Here is a 16,403-nt window from a genome sequence, read left to right on the forward strand (position 1 = left end):
CCGGGAACAGCTCGGCCTCGCGGAGGCTCCAGGCGCCGAGAAACCCGATCCCGACACAGCCCCGGGCCGAGCCAGGGAGGGGGGGGCCCAGGTCCCCCCACCCCAGGGTCCAGCCCAGCTCCCCAGGGACGATTTACTCCATCCTGAGACAGCTCCCAGCTCCATCTTGAGGCAGCACCTGGGGTCCACACACAACACCCCCATTCTGCAGACTTCCCCCTGGAATCTCATCAGCTGAACACTGCCTCTATGTGCCCTGTCCATTCCAACCTCTGGCACCAGAGAAGAGTTAGGAACCCCTGAAGGTAGAGAATTGGGTAGGGCTGAAGCCCTAATGGAGACAGCTAGGCATGGTATTTAAACTGAAATTACCCTCAATTCCCTGGAGTAGTCTCTTTTCACAAGGACCTTTTAAATCTACTCTGATGGAGGAGCTTGTATTTCTGGTCCGGGCCCCCTCAGATTTCTGCCCACCTGCCTACCAATTCTAGCATATTCTATCAGAATTGTAAATTATTCAGATAGGCCTAAAGCCTACCTTCCCTCTAACAGCCTTTCTTCCTCCTCAGTGGGAAGTTCTAACTCCAGTCTCATCCCAGTTCCTCCTGTTTTGCTAAGAAGGAATTTTGAGGGCAACCTGAGGTATTAGGAACCAAATCCCTGGAAGAAGGAAGGATTAAGGCTCAGGAAACCCTTGGAAGTCAGGAATCTAAGAGGAGGGGAGAGGTCTCTTGGCACTCTCCTCCAATATAACCCTTACCCCAATCTGCAGCTCAGACTCCATTTTTCACAATAGCTTGTGAGTGTCCGCTTGGGTTGCCCAGACCCAACAGAAAGGGAATTTTCCCCTATGTTCTCTGTTAATAAACAAAACATTTCATGTTGAAATTCCTCCTCTGCCCGTAGTCCAGTATCTCCAGCCCTCCCCCACCATCAGCCTGAGCAAGCAGGAGGACCCCTAGGAGAGAGTATCAGAGTAGGGGAAAGCCCTTAGGGGAAGCGTATTTTACATTGGGGATTATCTTTTTTAATATATAATTAGAGTGGCTTTTTCCCCCTTTTGGCTAAAATTACCCAGTCCTATGGCAGCTTCCCAGAAAGGGCGGCGGGAGGGCGGCCGGAGCTGTCCCAAGGCCCAGGACATGGCCCCCCTCCCCTGGGCGAGGAGCCTTTCCCAAGTTGTTTTCCTGGTCTCTTCCTCTTGGATGTTTTTTTGATTATTAATCACATTTTCCATCTGCAGCTCAGTCCAGACCCCCTCCCCCTGGGGTCAGGGCTGGACAGAGGGAGGAGAAGCGGGCTCCAGGAAGATAGCTGGGGACAAAATGGGCAGTGACCTTTGGCCCTGGCTGACTTGAAAGAGGCTGTCTGTGGCACATCACAGACCATATACCCTCACCATCTTGGCACATAGTAGGTTCCATTCTTAAGCAATACAAGTGGAGTAAATGAGTGAACAGGTGTCTAGCTTTCATAGCACCCAGCTGGCACTGAATGCAAAGCCCTTGGTGCTGGTCCTCCTGTGCTATACACAGGCAAATGTCCCAGAGAAGTCACTGCTCAGAGCCAAAGCAGTACCTCAAGAATGCTGATGGCTTTTCCCATAAGCCAGACAATAAATAGCAATAAATATATATTGAGGACCTCTTATATACCACGCATTGATCAAAATACAGCAGTGAACCAGACAAAAATCCCTGCTCTCAAAAAAAACAAACAACAAAAAACAAAAAGCCCCTGCTCTCTGAAGGATGCAGCACAACTAGATGCTACACATTGCTCACATGCATATCAGTCAGAACTACCACTCTGGAACACTGGGAGGACCTACCAAGCTGAACATGTATATATTCTAAGACCTAGCAATTCCATTCTCAGATGTGCACCCCAAAAAATCATATATATTTTCATCAAGAATGTTCATAGCAGTTTTATTCATAATAGCCCCTGATTAGAAACAACCTAGATAGAAAGATTATGATATAGACACAGCAAAGGAAAACAACGAGCTATAGCTACACACAACACAGAAAAACCTCACAGACACAATGTTGAGCAAAGAGGGCAAAAGCCTGACAGAAAAGATCTACTGAATGATTTCATTTATATAGAGCTCAAGAATAGGCAAGACTAGATGAGCACAGTGGCACAGGCCTATAATTCCAACACTCACAAGAAGTTTGTCAGGAGTTTACAGCCGGCCTGAACTATATAGCAAAACCCTGTCTTAACAAAATGAAAGAAAAGGAAGAAAGGAAAGAAAGAAAAGGAAGGAAGGAAGGGAGAGAGGGAGGGAGGGAGGGAAAAAGAAAGGGCATAACTATAAGTTGATCTCTACCTTTAAGGTTTGTACATTTTATTACTTTTTTCCTCAAAAAAAAGTTGCAAAATCTCCTACACTCATATGGCTCAGAGAGAATGGATACTAAAAAAATACAAAGAAGCCGAGTGCTGTGGTACGTACCCTAGCTACTTGGGAGGCATGATCAAGAGGATCATGAGTTCAAGGACAACCTGGTAACATAGTGAGATGCTGACCCTACCCCACCAGATTTGATAATAATATAGTTTGCTCATGTAAAATTCCATGCCTGAATCTCCAGGTGAGGGGGGCCAGCTTAAATGTCACCTAAGAGAGGCCTAGTCTAAGCCCCTTTGTCTCCTTTCATAGTGTCATACTGTTTTGCCTTAGAGTAGTCAGTGTGATGTCTAACAACTGAGTTAGCTGTGTGGTACCTACAAGCTCCATGAGGGTAGCTCTGTGGCCTCCAACTCTAGGTGCCTACAGCTGGGTCTGGCATAGAACAGGTACTTCTAACAGTTGAAATAGATTAAATACATGTTGAATGAATGATGCAAGCAAGAAAGTAGGAGGATCTTGATCTATTACAATTAAGCCTGAGCTCCAGAGTACAAGGAAGGGAACCCAGGTGAATAGGTTACAGCCATTATGGAAAGGAAAGGGGTTAGTAACCAGTGAGGGATTAAGCTGAGACCTGGAAGGCTGGCTGAGACTGCCTGACTGGCTAAGAGACCACATCCTAAAATGCCTTTGGTGTCAAAGTCATGAATGCCTGGAAGGATAGAGTAGGTGAGGAACACAAGCACATTTGAATTTTAGAGAGATCACTGAGGCTGCTGGAGAAGGATCAGTCCTCCGGAGTGACTTGGGACAAAGGCCACAAGGCTGGAAAGAGAGGACAGGGCAATGAAGGAGAGGGGGACATTCAGATTCATCTTAGCCATCTGTTTCCATGTGGCCTGAGAGAAATCCCCATATCACATATACTTCTAGAACACACTCTCTGCACACTTAATCCTGTGTCTGCTCTCCCAGACCCTCCTCTTGGGTAATTCCAAGGCTGGGGAGAGGAAGAGGAAGGGCAAGGGAACTTAGAATCAAGGGACTCTGTGTACTTGAAAGCAAGAGCAGGGACACAAACTTGCAAAATCACAGATGTGATTTTTCATTTTGCAAAAATTTGTATGAAACCAATTCCCTGCTCAGAAGCACATAGCCTTTCCTTGACTCTCCACCCCAGCCTGCTCTGATCCCCTGTCATTCTTTGTAGTAAAGGCATCTGTCCTCAAAGGATGTCCCCTTCCAGTGCAAGTGCAGTCTGACCTTGATCCTTGCTGCTGTACAACTCCCTTGTAACAGAACTGGGATTTTTCAGGAGGGACTGAGGGTCACATTCAAGATTGCTTCTCTCCCTTTACCTTACATGGCTCCATTCCTGGCCAGCTTATGATTCCATGGGGCAGGGAACAGGGAAGAAGAACCCTCAACTTCCCCCAGGAGCTCAACTCTGATGCCTGGGAGAACAGAGAAAATTCAGAAATATGGAGATGCCAGAGACATCAATTCCCAAGGAAACAGACAGAGGCAGAAGGGGAATCCAAGAGAGAACACTGAATTAAATTCAGTTCAACAGACATTTATCAGCGCCTACTGTGTGCCAGGCCCAGAGGGAACATTGTGTACAAAAGCACAGATGACTCCCAGGTTTTTGGCATGAGTATTTGGGAGATGATGGTGCCATTCACAGAGCTGGGAGAGAGCAGGGCCTGACATGTCTAGATGAGAGTGGTGAAATGATGGCTAGCCATTGCAAGAATCGGACGGGCGAAGGAGTCCTTAAAGTGAGCAAGGGCTAGCTGGCTAGAGGTGTATGGTTCCTGATCAACAGTTCCCAACAACCTCTGCATCCAACAAATGTGGAGGCCCGGCTATTCATCAAAGTCCCAGATTAACCTGAGTATTAAGATGGTGATGGGGAAATATGAACCAAGATATATCATATCATGTACAGGTACAAATTCCATATGATGAATATGATCATTATGTATAGCTAAATTATACCAATAAATTTAATGATTAAAAAAAAAAAGATGGTAGCCAGGGATTTAGCTCAGTGGTTCTGCTACCTGCCTTGCAAACACAAGGTCCCAAGTTCAATCCCTGGTACCCAAAAAAAAAAAAAAAAAAAAAGATGGTGATGGGGAATAGTGAGATAGATATCACAGACATCAGAGAACGGGGGGAGGGAGAGTGTGACCAGAGGGAGGGGAGGAGATGATGAAGGCCAAAATCCTGGGAACCATTATTGAAAGACAAGAGGGAAGGTGAGGGGCTCCTAGAAGACAGGAAGGCGTGTTGGCCCCATAGGAAGGAGATCAGGAGTCAGGGTTGTCAAGAGGATAAAAGGAGCCTGGTGAAGCCAACAAAGAGCCCTGCCACAGGGGCTTGTGAGCAGAGGGTGGAACCCTCCTTCCCCGGCCCCCCTGCTGTTCCCGGGAGAGTTGCTCGGACTGGGGGCTTCTCACAGCCTGGTGCAGGGACAGAAGAGAGGCCCCAGCCTTCCATCCCTGAGCCTCTGGTTTCTGGACTTCCCACGAGGCTCCTGAGCCTCCTCAAGCTCAGGAGCATGTAGTGGTCAGGGAACCCTGGGGACCATGGGAGTAATTGAAACCAGGGCTGAGACATTAGAAACCATAACGCCAACTCCCTGGCTCCCCCAGGATAGCTCCTGGTTTTCTTCTCACCCCAATCCTCCCTGCTGCTGACAGCTTGGCTCTCCTAGGCCCCCACCAGCTGGGCTATTGACCTCTTTCCCAAACCAACTAGAAGGCGCCTCCAACCAGAAGGCACCCAGAGTCAGCCCTCCGAGACCTCTTCTCTGTGCTTGGACAACTTCAGTGTATACTAGGCTAACCTCCTCCTCTTGAAGTGTCCCCAATTTTATTTTTAATCTCTTTTTGGTAGAACTGTTGAGGGGAGGGCCTGAAGTTAGACAATGGGAAAGATTTATCAATAGTGAGAGAGAAAAGAGAAAAGGGGAAGGTAGACATAAGGCAGCAGTGTCCCTCAAGAAGCAAATACTCAACAAATACATGGAGAAGAGCCCAGTGTGGTGACACACACCTGTAACCCCAATGGAGGCTGAAGCAGGAGGAGTTCAAGGCCAGCCTGGGCTACATAGTAAGTTCAAAGTCAGCAACTGCCCCCATCTCTAAACAAACAAACAAACAAACAAACAAATAAATAAATGGAGGAGAAAGAATAGGTCTCTGGGTCCTACCACAGCCAGACGTTTGCTGGCTGATCTGAAGCTAATCTGGTGGAATAGGCTGCACTCTAGGAGAGGCAAGGTCTCCATGGCTTTGGGTCCCTTTGATCTCTCTGCTCTGATATCTCTCTTCCTTTCTCCCCCTCCTTTTCTTCCCTAGTCCTTGTCTCTGACAGGAAGGTCTGGAAGTTGAACTTTTGTCAGCCTGATGGGAAGGGCCTCCCCCTGAACAGCTGCCTGAAGATTCCAGGATTTCTAGATTCCCCAAGAGTGCTGGTGTGGGAATCTGTCTCAGCCTCAGTCTCCACATCTGTCTATCTTCCGGACCCATCAGTGAGACTGGGAAGTTCAAACACTTACGCCTCCACTTACTGGTTTTGTGACCTCAGGCAAGTGGCTTAATGTTTCAACTACCTCAGAAATAAAATGGGCCTCAATTACCTCGGGAGTAGAGTGGGATCATAATAGTGCCTATTTCTTAGGATTGTTGCAAAGATTAAACTAGATGAGATAATCTAGTCAAGTGCTCAGCACTAGGCCTGGTAGTTAGTAAAGCCCCTTCATATACTTATTCCCAGCCCACACCGCCACATCTCCTTCTCTGTCACATATTTCTCTCCATCTCTCTATTTACACCATCCTCTGTCTCTTAGTTTGACTGTCCCTCTATCTCTTTGGTCTGCTTGTGTCTCGCTCTATAGATATACAGCTCCTCACCCCCAGCATCCCTGCTTCACTCTACTCCAACCCTTACTAAGCACAGCTAGGGTGGGCTAGTGTAGGGGTATCCAGAGAAGTTTTTAATTTGAATATGGAATTCCCAGAAGTAGGATCATGCCTGGGCCTGACTGAATATGGGTGAATCACAGTTGGTGGGGAGAGTACTCATGTCTACAGCCCTTCCTGGCTGGGGGCTTGGCCTGACAGCCTCTTGGAGGAGGGGACTTGTCCTGACTGCTTCGGCCACCCCCACATCTGGGCAAGAGCCAGATCCCCCATGATTAGTGCCTGTTGGAGGTGAGGCAATCTGCCCAGAGCCCAGGACCAAATGGGGAAGTCCTCCACCTCCACAAAGGGTGGCTCATTTGCCCTCAAAATTCTCCAGAACCTTTCATACCCCACCCCTAGCTCTGTCTGGAAACATCTTGCTTTCCTAGTTCTAGTTCCTCATCTTTGCCTCTTGCTGTCTCTTTTATCCTTGACCCATGACTTTCACAGCTGCATACATCTGCACTGTCATACTGAGTCTGCCAAGGATAGGAAAGTGTGAGGGGTTGGAGAGTTTGTGGTCTTCACCTGGTCAGAAAGCTCCTTCCTAGAGTAGGGGGTGGGGCAAGAGAAGTCCAGATTTCCTTTCTGTGTCACTGTGGACCTATGAAGAAAAAGGGCATGGTGTGGAGTAGGTGCTCATCTAATGTAAACCAATGCAAATAGGGGCAAATGGAAGACCCAGAATAAGAGACCAGATGGCTGAGCAGGTAGCATGCAGGAGTATGGATAGACCACAGAAGGGCTGCTGCTTAACTTTGTGGCTCAGCAGAGAGTCTTCTCTGGGGGCCAGGATTGGTCTCAACTAGCCCCAGACTTCCCCACACTTGGGTCCCAGCCATACCCTCACGTCAACTTTTGGGCAGATGGCCAGATGGGTTAGCAATTAAGACTATTCCCTATTCCCAACGTATCATCGCCTTGAGGTGCCCACCAGTTCAAGGAGAGAGAGCTGGGGACTATAAACTCAGAGAAGGAGAAACACCAGGCAAATCACACAGCAGGCAGAGACTGGGACTGGTCTTGGTATCCTGGCAGCCAGCCAGGGCTTGTCATGGGATCATGTGCCAACACTATGACAGGGGCCAGATCCAAAACAGGATTTTATGTGGGGAGAGTGCCTAGGAATCCTTGAACATGTGGGCAGCTGGGCCAGGGGCGGAACATCCCATCAGGCAAGGACAGATGTGCAGCTTCCTGTCTTTTCCCTCAGTTAGAGACAATCACAGGGTCAAGAGTTTCAGAGAAACAGAATCTGAGTGATAGAGAGCTTAGGAGAAAGATCAAGGAGCAGAAACTCTCCCACACAACAGTCAGACACAAAAACAGACATTAAAGACATAATGAGCCAGAGACACAGAGACAAAGAAATGCAAATGGAAGAAGAGTCATGGAATTAAAGACACAGAGATAGAGTTAGGGAGAGACAGGAAGTCAGAGACAAACTCAGCATCTCATGGAGACAGGATGCAGATGTAGTCAGAGACATTCAGAGACGGGGAAATAGAAAACAGTTGGGGAAAAGATAGAGAAGGAAGAGGGTATGTGGGAACAGCAAGATCAAGAGAGGCAGAGAGATGGAGAGGGTAAGGCAGGGAGGACAGAGTGAGGAGAAAAAAGAGATCAAAACATCAGAAGTGGGAAAAGCAGCAACAGAGAGTCTCTTGGTCTGTCTTTTCAGCCTAGTCTCCCCAGGGTGCGCCCCTCTTGCTATTCTCTGGTTTCCATAGCAACAAGAAGGGCAGCACCAAATCTGCATATACATTTACATCCTTTCTGTCTGCATAATTCAACAGGTTTCTGTGCATATTCATGAGACTGAATGAAGGTGACTCTCCCAATTCCCGCAAAACTTGGCTATGGTGCCCCCTGCTTGTAGTACACGGTCATAGATCCAGCCTGGCCTTGCAGGTCCTCACTTGAATGTGCAAGAGACTCTTTTAGCTATACTCCCATTCCCTCTGCTCCCCAAACACTCCTTTGTGTTCTCCTACTTCTGGGTCTCATCCTCAGGTTATGCCCTTGCCCTTCTACCTTCTGGGGGTTGGTCTTCCCTCAGCATCAGTCCTGCCAATGGTACACACACACACTCTAGTAGCAGGCAATGAAAGGGAGTAATGTTCACCCTGGCTCCCTGCTGGAGGAGGCCCTTCAGCCACACTTCTGAGGGCACTTGAAGGGATCATATTGACAGAGGCCAGCACATAGGATGAGCTGAAAGCTTACAGATCTATCAGCAGAGGGAAACCCACGACACTATGGCCTCCATATGGAAGCTGATAAGAGAACCTGGTTCCAACCACAATAATCATAGGATCCAGGATAGTGCCAAGGCACTCCAGGAACAGAGACTCTAGTGGTTCATATGGGGCAGAGAGTGCCTAGGTCTGAGAACCTTTTCAGAGTGCTAAATGGTTCATAGGGCAGAGACTGCCTAGGTCTGAGAACCTTTTCAGAGTGCTAAGCATTAAATGCCTTTGTGGGCTGGGAGGTCCTTTTCCAGGGTCTGCTCTTGTCAAAAATTTGGCCTCGCCATCTCCCTCAAAATCTCACAGCAGCTTCAACACTGCTGTTTCTGCCCTGTGCCCCCAATCCATTCTGCACAGTATAGCAACCAGAGTTCTCACTCTGAAGCAACCTGATGTCCACCTCACTCCCTCCTCAAATCCCCTTCAGTGACTCTCCAACACCTCTAAGATATAATTCAAGCTCCTGGGCCAGGCATGTAGGCCTCCAGTCTAGCCCTGACTCACCTCTGAGCCTTAATCCTCATACTCCTTGCCTTGAACTTCATGTTCCAGTGATCATCTCTATGCTTCTCACTTCTGTGCCTGGCTCATGCCTTCCCTTCACTTTGAATGTCCTTCCCACATTTCTCCTAACTATTCTTCAAGATTCTACACAGGCATCACTACTACTACTACTACTACTACTACTACTACTACTACTACTACTACAGCTTTTTGTACTGGACATTGAATCAAGGGATACTCTACCACTGAGCTACATATCCAGCCCTTTTTTGAGACAGGTTTTCATTAAGTTGTCTAGGAGGGACTCGAACTTGGGATATTCCTACTGTGGCCTCCAGCAGTGCTAGGGTTATAGGCATGTGTCACTGCACCCAGCTACCTCCACTTCTTTGAAGCTTTGGCTGTCCCTAAAGGCTGGGTGAACTTTCCTAATCTGCGGACCTGTCATACCATAATCACACCCCATCTGAGGACAAAATAGTGGTTATCTGTATATGTATGGCCCACATGTGGTCAAGATTCTGAGTCGTGACTTTGTCACAGTGTAATAATTAGCTTTTTGCTGTTACTGAGATCTCACTGAATCCCCCATGGACCAAATTTCAACCCTGTATCTGCACCCAGCTACCTCCACTTTGAAGCTTTACCTGTCCATAAAGGGTGGGCTAGGAGTTCTGATTCCTGCAGTAATAAACTTTTCTACTCTGTGGACTTATCATATCATAATCACATCTCTACCTGAGGACAAAATAGTAAAATAATTATATATGTATGGCTATAGTCCACATGTGGTTGATTGAAAAATTGAAAATTAAACTACTGCATCTTCTCTGCATTTGGGGCTTCAAGAAATCAGCAGACACTGCAAAGGGAAGGGACGGGTAATCCCTTTGCAAATGCTGCCACCTTGCGTCCATGTATAGGAGTGTAGTCAGCACATAGCCTACCCAGAGCAGGAACCAATCTGGGACCTGGAGATGACCAACAAAATCAGGCCTGATCCCTGAGCTCCAGCAATGGTAAGCGCCAGGCTGTAGTTCCCGTCAAAAGGAGGGAATGGGAAGGTAGGCCCTGGGAAAGTTCTCAAAGGTTATCATCAGTGTCCTTCAAATACTATTGCTGAATTCCAAATAGACAGAATGACAAGACCGAAGGATCTGAGGAGGGAAATCTCCCAGTGCTTGGGAAGGGTGAGGCATTAATGTGTCAGAGCCCAGGCCAAAGATGGACTGAATCATGGGCAGCAGTTAAGCTACAAGGCCATTCAATAAATGAATTTGGATCTTCTCTTCTAATCTGGCAATGGGAGGTCACAGGAGCAGAATGTCAGCAAAGGTCACTCTGAGTGCGGCAACACACTTCCAGGTTCAACATTCATTCATTAAAAATTAATGGAGCACCTACTTACTGTGTGCCAAGTGATGTTTAAGATCTTTAAACTGTATCAGTGAAAGAAAGATCCTTGTCCTTTTAGAGCTTATATTCTTATCAGGGGTAGATAATAAATACAAACATTATTTTAAAGACATTAACTTGGGCTGGGATTTAGCTCAGTGGTTCCTCCACCTGTCTCGAAATCGCAAGGCCCTTAGTTCAATCCCCAGTACCAAAAAGAAAAAAAAATTATCTTTAGAACGTAAAATATACATTAAAAAAAGACATGTAAGAGAGATCAAAGGTGCTGACCTGCAATTTTAAATGGAGTAGGTAGAGTAGGCTTCATTAAGGTGACATTTAAGCAAAGGCTTTAAGGAGGCAGGGACTTATCTGTGTAAGTATCTGGAGGAGAACATTCTAAACAAAGGAACAGGGCTTGAGGACGGGGAGTAAAGCAGGGAGACCTGCCATGACATTGTTGCCAGGTGAGAAGCATAAACCAACACTGGCTGTGGGGACAGAGACCTGGAAGACAAAATTGTCAGGTCTTAGTGTCTGCTTGGATTGGGAACCATATACTATGTACTTCCAGGCATATTATATTCTGAAGTCCCCATTTCAAGGGTAAAAATACACACCACTGCTTAAGGCAGGTATGAGATTGGTCAACACATTCCATCCTGGGTGACTCCATTACCCATCTGGATGTTCCTTACACATAAACACAACCCCCTCTTAATTTCCTTTTTTTTTTTTTTTAAGATTCTCTGGTGTTATTCGGTATTTCATTTATTTATTTATTTATTTATTGTCTCTTAATTTCTTGACTTGACCTTCACTGACTTTTCTTCCTGAACACCCAGGAACCTGTCTGGAAGAATGCAGTAGTGTGTTTCATGAGCACTTGTCTGTCTTGTAGATGCTGCTGAAGCTCACCTACTAATATGCAAGTTCACAGTCAACAACCTACCCTGGGCTTTTAGCCCTGTCCAGTCACCTTCCTTTCCCAGTAACAGCGACCTCACATTTCCCACCAGTTTCCTGACCCCACTCTCAGCAATAGAACTGGACTCCTGCTTCTCCACACGTATCTGTATACACACCCATCCTCAACTCTTTCCTGTTACAAGGAGTCATCTCTCCAACTTCAAGAAAAGGCTGGCCTCATTTCTTTTTGTAGCCAAGGCAAAATCTTTTCTAATAAGTTATGCAAACAGAAACTATACTGCAGTGTATTAAGAAAAGCGGGAAGTAAAAAATTATATACAACTAGTCCTCTCTTATAGGCTTGGTTAGGCTTTCTCATCCCAAAGGCCTCACCTTTCTCTGGCTCCCTCCCTGACATCCCTCCTACAGGCTCCAGCTGGGCCTTGTAGAGGCCAAGGAGAAGGGAAAATGCTCCAGAACTGCTAGCCATCCCTGCCTGTTTGTAGCTTACCTCTGGATTTTCTGAAATATAGATCGCGTCTTTCCAGGGGGATTTTTGGTTTTTATTTTGCAGTACTGGGGACTGAACTCAGAACCTTGTACTTGCAAGGCAGGCAAGGTGTTACTGAGCTAAACCCTCAGCCCTTCCCCAGTGGGATTTTGACCTGTTATTTCCCTCCACAATAACACTTTTATCATCCTGGGGCACCCAGGTGGTACCTCAATGATAAGCAACCCAATCAGGAGTCCCTTGGGCTCAAGGGTCTTGCAATGCCACCTTACTGAATTGCTCCTTTAGCAGTTTCCATGCTTATTCCATGTGATTTCTCCTTCCTGGCCACAGAATGGATCAGGATGGGATGCTGTCAAAGGCCAACAGTCTACAAGAAACTGGCCTGAAAGATCTAAAGACCTACAATACTGAGAAACGTTAATAACGGAAAACACACAAGTGAAGATGTTAAGAGAAAAAGCAGTTATGTAGAAGCTGAGATGGAGTAAAACCCCTGAATTACAGTTTTGTTTTGTTTTTGGTTTTGCAATTTGCAAATGTCAGGAATTGTCAAGGATCCACTTCAAAGTGTTGGTTCTATGGGTATGGGCAGGACATATATGATGGCTCTGGGAGGAATTATAGCTATATAGTTTCTTTGTAGATATGAAGGTAATTTTTTAAAAATTGTGAGCAGTATAGAACTTTATTTCTTGCTGGGCATGGTAGCCCATGCCTGTAGTCCCAGCACTTGGGAGGCCAGGCAGGACTGCTGCAAATTCAAGGCCAGCCTGGGATAGTGACTTCAAGAACTACATAGCAAGATCTTGTCCCAAACAAAACTTTTTTTTTTTTTAGTTTAAAACATGGCTGGGGATTTAGCTCAGTGGTGCTGCTGCCTGTCTTGAAAGTGCAAGGTTCAGAGTTTGATCCCTGGCTAGGGGACTGTGGCGGGGGATGGATAAAATTTATTTAAAAAGTTTTAAATATGCTGATATACCTTAAACTATATGTATAGATCCTTATCGTTTTGGCACTTGAAAATAACCGATGAGCTGGGCGTGGTGGCAGGAGGATCATGGAGTCTGAGGACAGCCTGGACTACATAGTGAGCTCAGGGGCAGCCTATCCTCAGGGTCTTTCATATTACTCAGGGCTAAACTATCTCTGAAAGCAAAGGATAGGATGTCCAAGGCCCTGGGTTTGGTCTCCAGCACAAGAAAAATAATAAAAAGTTCTGACCATAGTCTACTGGCCCTGTGATCACATCCTTTTTTTTTTTTTTTTTTGATACTGGGGATCAAACAGGTCCTTGCACTAGCAAGGCAGGCGGTGGAACCACTGAGCTAAATCCCTGGCCCTACCTCATCCTTCTTAAAACCCTTATCATGCCGATAGCTTGGTGTGGTGGCACATGCCTGTTAACCCAGAACATGAGAGTCTGAGGCAGGAGGATTGTTTTGAATATATGGCTAGTCTGGGTTACACAGTGAGTTTAAAGTCAGACTGAACTACATAGTAAGACCATCTCAAAGAGACCAAAAATAACAAAAGAACACCATATAAATTGAGTTCCAACTTTCTGCTTCCTCATGACTAGACATCCAGGCTGCTGAACACATTGAAAAAAACCTTGAGATCCATGGGAGATCTGATTAAACTCTTTGGAGTCTATCCTTGCCCACAAACCTGCTTTAATGCAATAGCCCTTAGCTACTGATTCAACCTTTATTTCTTCCCTGATGCACTTGATCTCACCATTGTAGATCTGAGTATAAGGCCAAAGTGAAGCAGAAAAGGAACAGCAAGGGGTACAAAGCCAAGGATGAAACTCAGGGAAAGATGTGGGATTGAACTACCCGCCTTCAGTACTAGAGATTGAAAACAAGAGCTTTCATGCTGACCTGTATCTATCTGTAGCCTTTTCTATTTTGAGTTAAGGTCTGCTAAAATCTCAGATTGGGCTCAAATTTGTGATCCTCTTGCCTCAGCCTCCCAGAGTGCTGGTATTATAGCTATATCACTATGCCTAGCAACTGAGGTGTTTTTAAATTAGTAAAAAGCATTCATAAAATGAGTCATTAAGGATAATAGCAATAAGCATTTATATGGCACTAGATACCCAGGTAGTATCTGTCAAATATATTTCTCATTTAATTCTCTTTAACAACTCTATGAGATAAACACTTTTTTTTGTGGTCTTGGGGACTAAACCCAGGCCTTCACACTGAGCTATATCCCAAGCTCCCCACCTTTTTTTTTTTATGGTACTAGAGATCACACTCAGAACTTTGTGCTTATGAGGCAAGAAGCAGCACCACTGAGCTAAATCCCCAGGCCCCAAACCCTTTTTTATTGAGACAAGGTCACACTAAATTGCCCAATTGAACTTTTGATCTTCTGTGTCAGTCTCCCAGATTACAGGCATACCCCACCATACCTGTTGAAGTAAACATTATTGCATTACAATGAGAATACTAAGGCACAGATCAGTAACTTGCTATGGTCACAAAAACAGTAACTTCTACGACAGAACCAGGATTCAAACCCAGGCAGGCTATTGTGGTGACTCAGTAAACAATCTTATTATAACACATGTTACATTTGAGGAAAAATGACCTGGCAGTTCCTAAACCCGCCCAAATCAGGTAGCAAACAGCCATCCAGGAACCTAGATTCTCAGTGCTGATTGAGGCTTTTTGTGCATTATGTGTATGTGTAGTGCTAGGGATTGAATCCCAGACCTCATGTATGCTAGGAAGTACTCTACTACAGGCTACACCTGAACTTCCTTAACACTTGGTCCTCCCAACGCCAGCCTAGGCTTTACACCCCCGACCTACCCCCCGCATACCTCCAACACATGTACTCTTAAGAGGGCAAAGGCAAGGACTCTTGTTCCTTTTAAATCATTTCTACAAAGCAGCCAAGCAGAGGCTCATCAGACAAATGGTAGAACCTTTATTCCCTAAGTCTTTCCCTAAGCCTGTCAGAAGGCAGATTAGATGTTCCGTATGTAGAAGGCAGACTAAAGCCTTCTCAAGCAATCCAGAACTCAGCAGAGGCTCCACACCTGTTATTCTTCATAGTACTGTAGTCCCTTCCTATATGCCAGACGGACAGGGTAGCAGGAATTCTGTGGACCAGGCTTTGTTGGGGATGTTCAGTTTCCCAGAAAAAGCAGTAATCCTAGATATTCAGACCCAGAGAACAGCTTATCTCAGAAGGTCTTCAGGACCGGTTGTCTCGAGGCCTTCTTCGGGATCGGGAGCCACAGCTGGAGCTGGGCACAGAGCCCAGGCCAGGAGGTGCCCCTGGGGGCTGGTAACCACACTCACTAGGGTCCAAGGGGTCACGGCTGAGCAGTACCCACACTGCAGGCACATGGCGGCGTACTGTGAGGGGGTCTAGGCCTGTGTCGGGTGAGGTTGGGACCCAGCTGTCCTCAGTCTGCAGGAAATGCAGTTTGGTGAGCTGGTGCAGGCCTGGGACACGACGCTTGACAATCTCAGCACAGCTGACAGCTTTCCCTGCAGCACGGCCAGAACCTGAGAACACCACATGCCGAGCACTGCCGCCCTCCAACCGACCCAGGGCCAGCCCCAGCAGGTTTCGAATTTTGCTGCCATCTCGAACTCGCATCTCCAGGGTATCAGGAGGTAGCTGAGGCATTGGGGAAGGTGCTGGGATCTCTACAGAGCCAGCTTTCCGGTAGTGCTCCATCTTGCTTGCTGTGAGTTCCAAGTTGCTGCCCACTGTAGGAAGGTATCAGAATGAATGCTAGGCAATAGGTCCCAGGTTATCGTCCATTACTCCATCCACACCATCCGGGATGTGGCCCTGCTTCTCATTCCCAGGAACAAAATCACATTCACTCACCCTCACAACAGGGGCCATGCCTCCCTCACCGTGGGAAGTCGCTTACTCCTTACATTCCAGTTCCTCTACACAGGGCCGTAAGATCCCCTCATAAATCTTGGAGTCCATGCGACAGAACCTAATTTCCCCAATACTGGGCTTTTTGTGACAGGACCAGGCCCCACCATCCCAAGCTCCCCAGGACTGGGAGGCAGACCCCTTGGCCCCTCACCCCAGGCTGCTCCCTTGAGTGCTTCTCACCGGGGATCTCCAAGGACAGAGCCATGGCCCCTTGCGCTGTGCTCCCAGAGGCCAGGGTCAAGCTCATTCGCCCCTGGTTCCCCAGGACACAGCCAAGAGTCTTTACCCATAGCTCCCAGAGGACAAACCCGACCCCGAGTACCTTAGTCCCGAAAAATACCTGGGTCGATTTGCATCAACCCAGGTTCTTCAGAAACCAGAGCAGAAGTTCGCACGCGAGGTTGCGTGAGCCACTCCTGGCCGGCCTCGGCCGTTTCTCTAAGTCCCTGCCAAGTGACAGGAGCCCCGCTCCTCATCTCGGAGCGACCCCACCCCGCTAACACCCAGCCCTCACCGAGGAGGCCGCCAACCCTCGACGCGCAGCCAAGATGGCGCGGACCCGGAAGCGCGCCGAGG

General features: G+C 47.1%; 1 protein-coding gene across 3 annotated transcripts; it reads right to left on the reverse strand.

Moving 5' to 3' along the window:
• Positions 1–14,225: 14,225 nt before the first annotated feature.
• Rpp25l (ribonuclease P/MRP subunit p25 like) lies at positions 14,226–16,397 on the reverse strand. 3 transcript variants are annotated; one of them, XM_010619257.3, is made up of 2 exons: positions 16,342–16,397; positions 14,226–15,643 (listed from the first exon to the last, which is right to left on the reverse strand). In XM_010619257.3, exon 2 carries the CDS (start codon positions 15,609–15,611, stop codon positions 15,120–15,122), a length of 492 nt encoding a protein of 163 aa, XP_010617559.1. In that variant the 5' UTR covers positions 15,612–15,643; positions 16,342–16,397; the 3' UTR covers positions 14,226–15,119. The 3 variants fall into 3 exon arrangements, with proteins under 3 accessions (XP_010617559.1, XP_010617556.1, XP_010617558.1); XM_010619254.3 differs by lacking the exon at positions 16,342–16,397 and adding an exon at positions 16,168–16,335; XM_010619256.3 differs by lacking the exon at positions 16,342–16,397 and adding an exon at positions 16,150–16,247.
• Between the last annotated feature and the right edge of the window lie 6 nt (positions 16,398–16,403).

This window comes from Fukomys damarensis, unplaced genomic scaffold (genome assembly GCF_012274545.1).
Source record: "Fukomys damarensis isolate Sample0158 unplaced genomic scaffold, DMR_v1.0_HiC HiC_scaffold_36, whole genome shotgun sequence".
In the NCBI taxonomy this organism is placed as follows: Eukaryota; Metazoa; Chordata; class Mammalia; order Rodentia; family Bathyergidae; genus Fukomys; species Fukomys damarensis.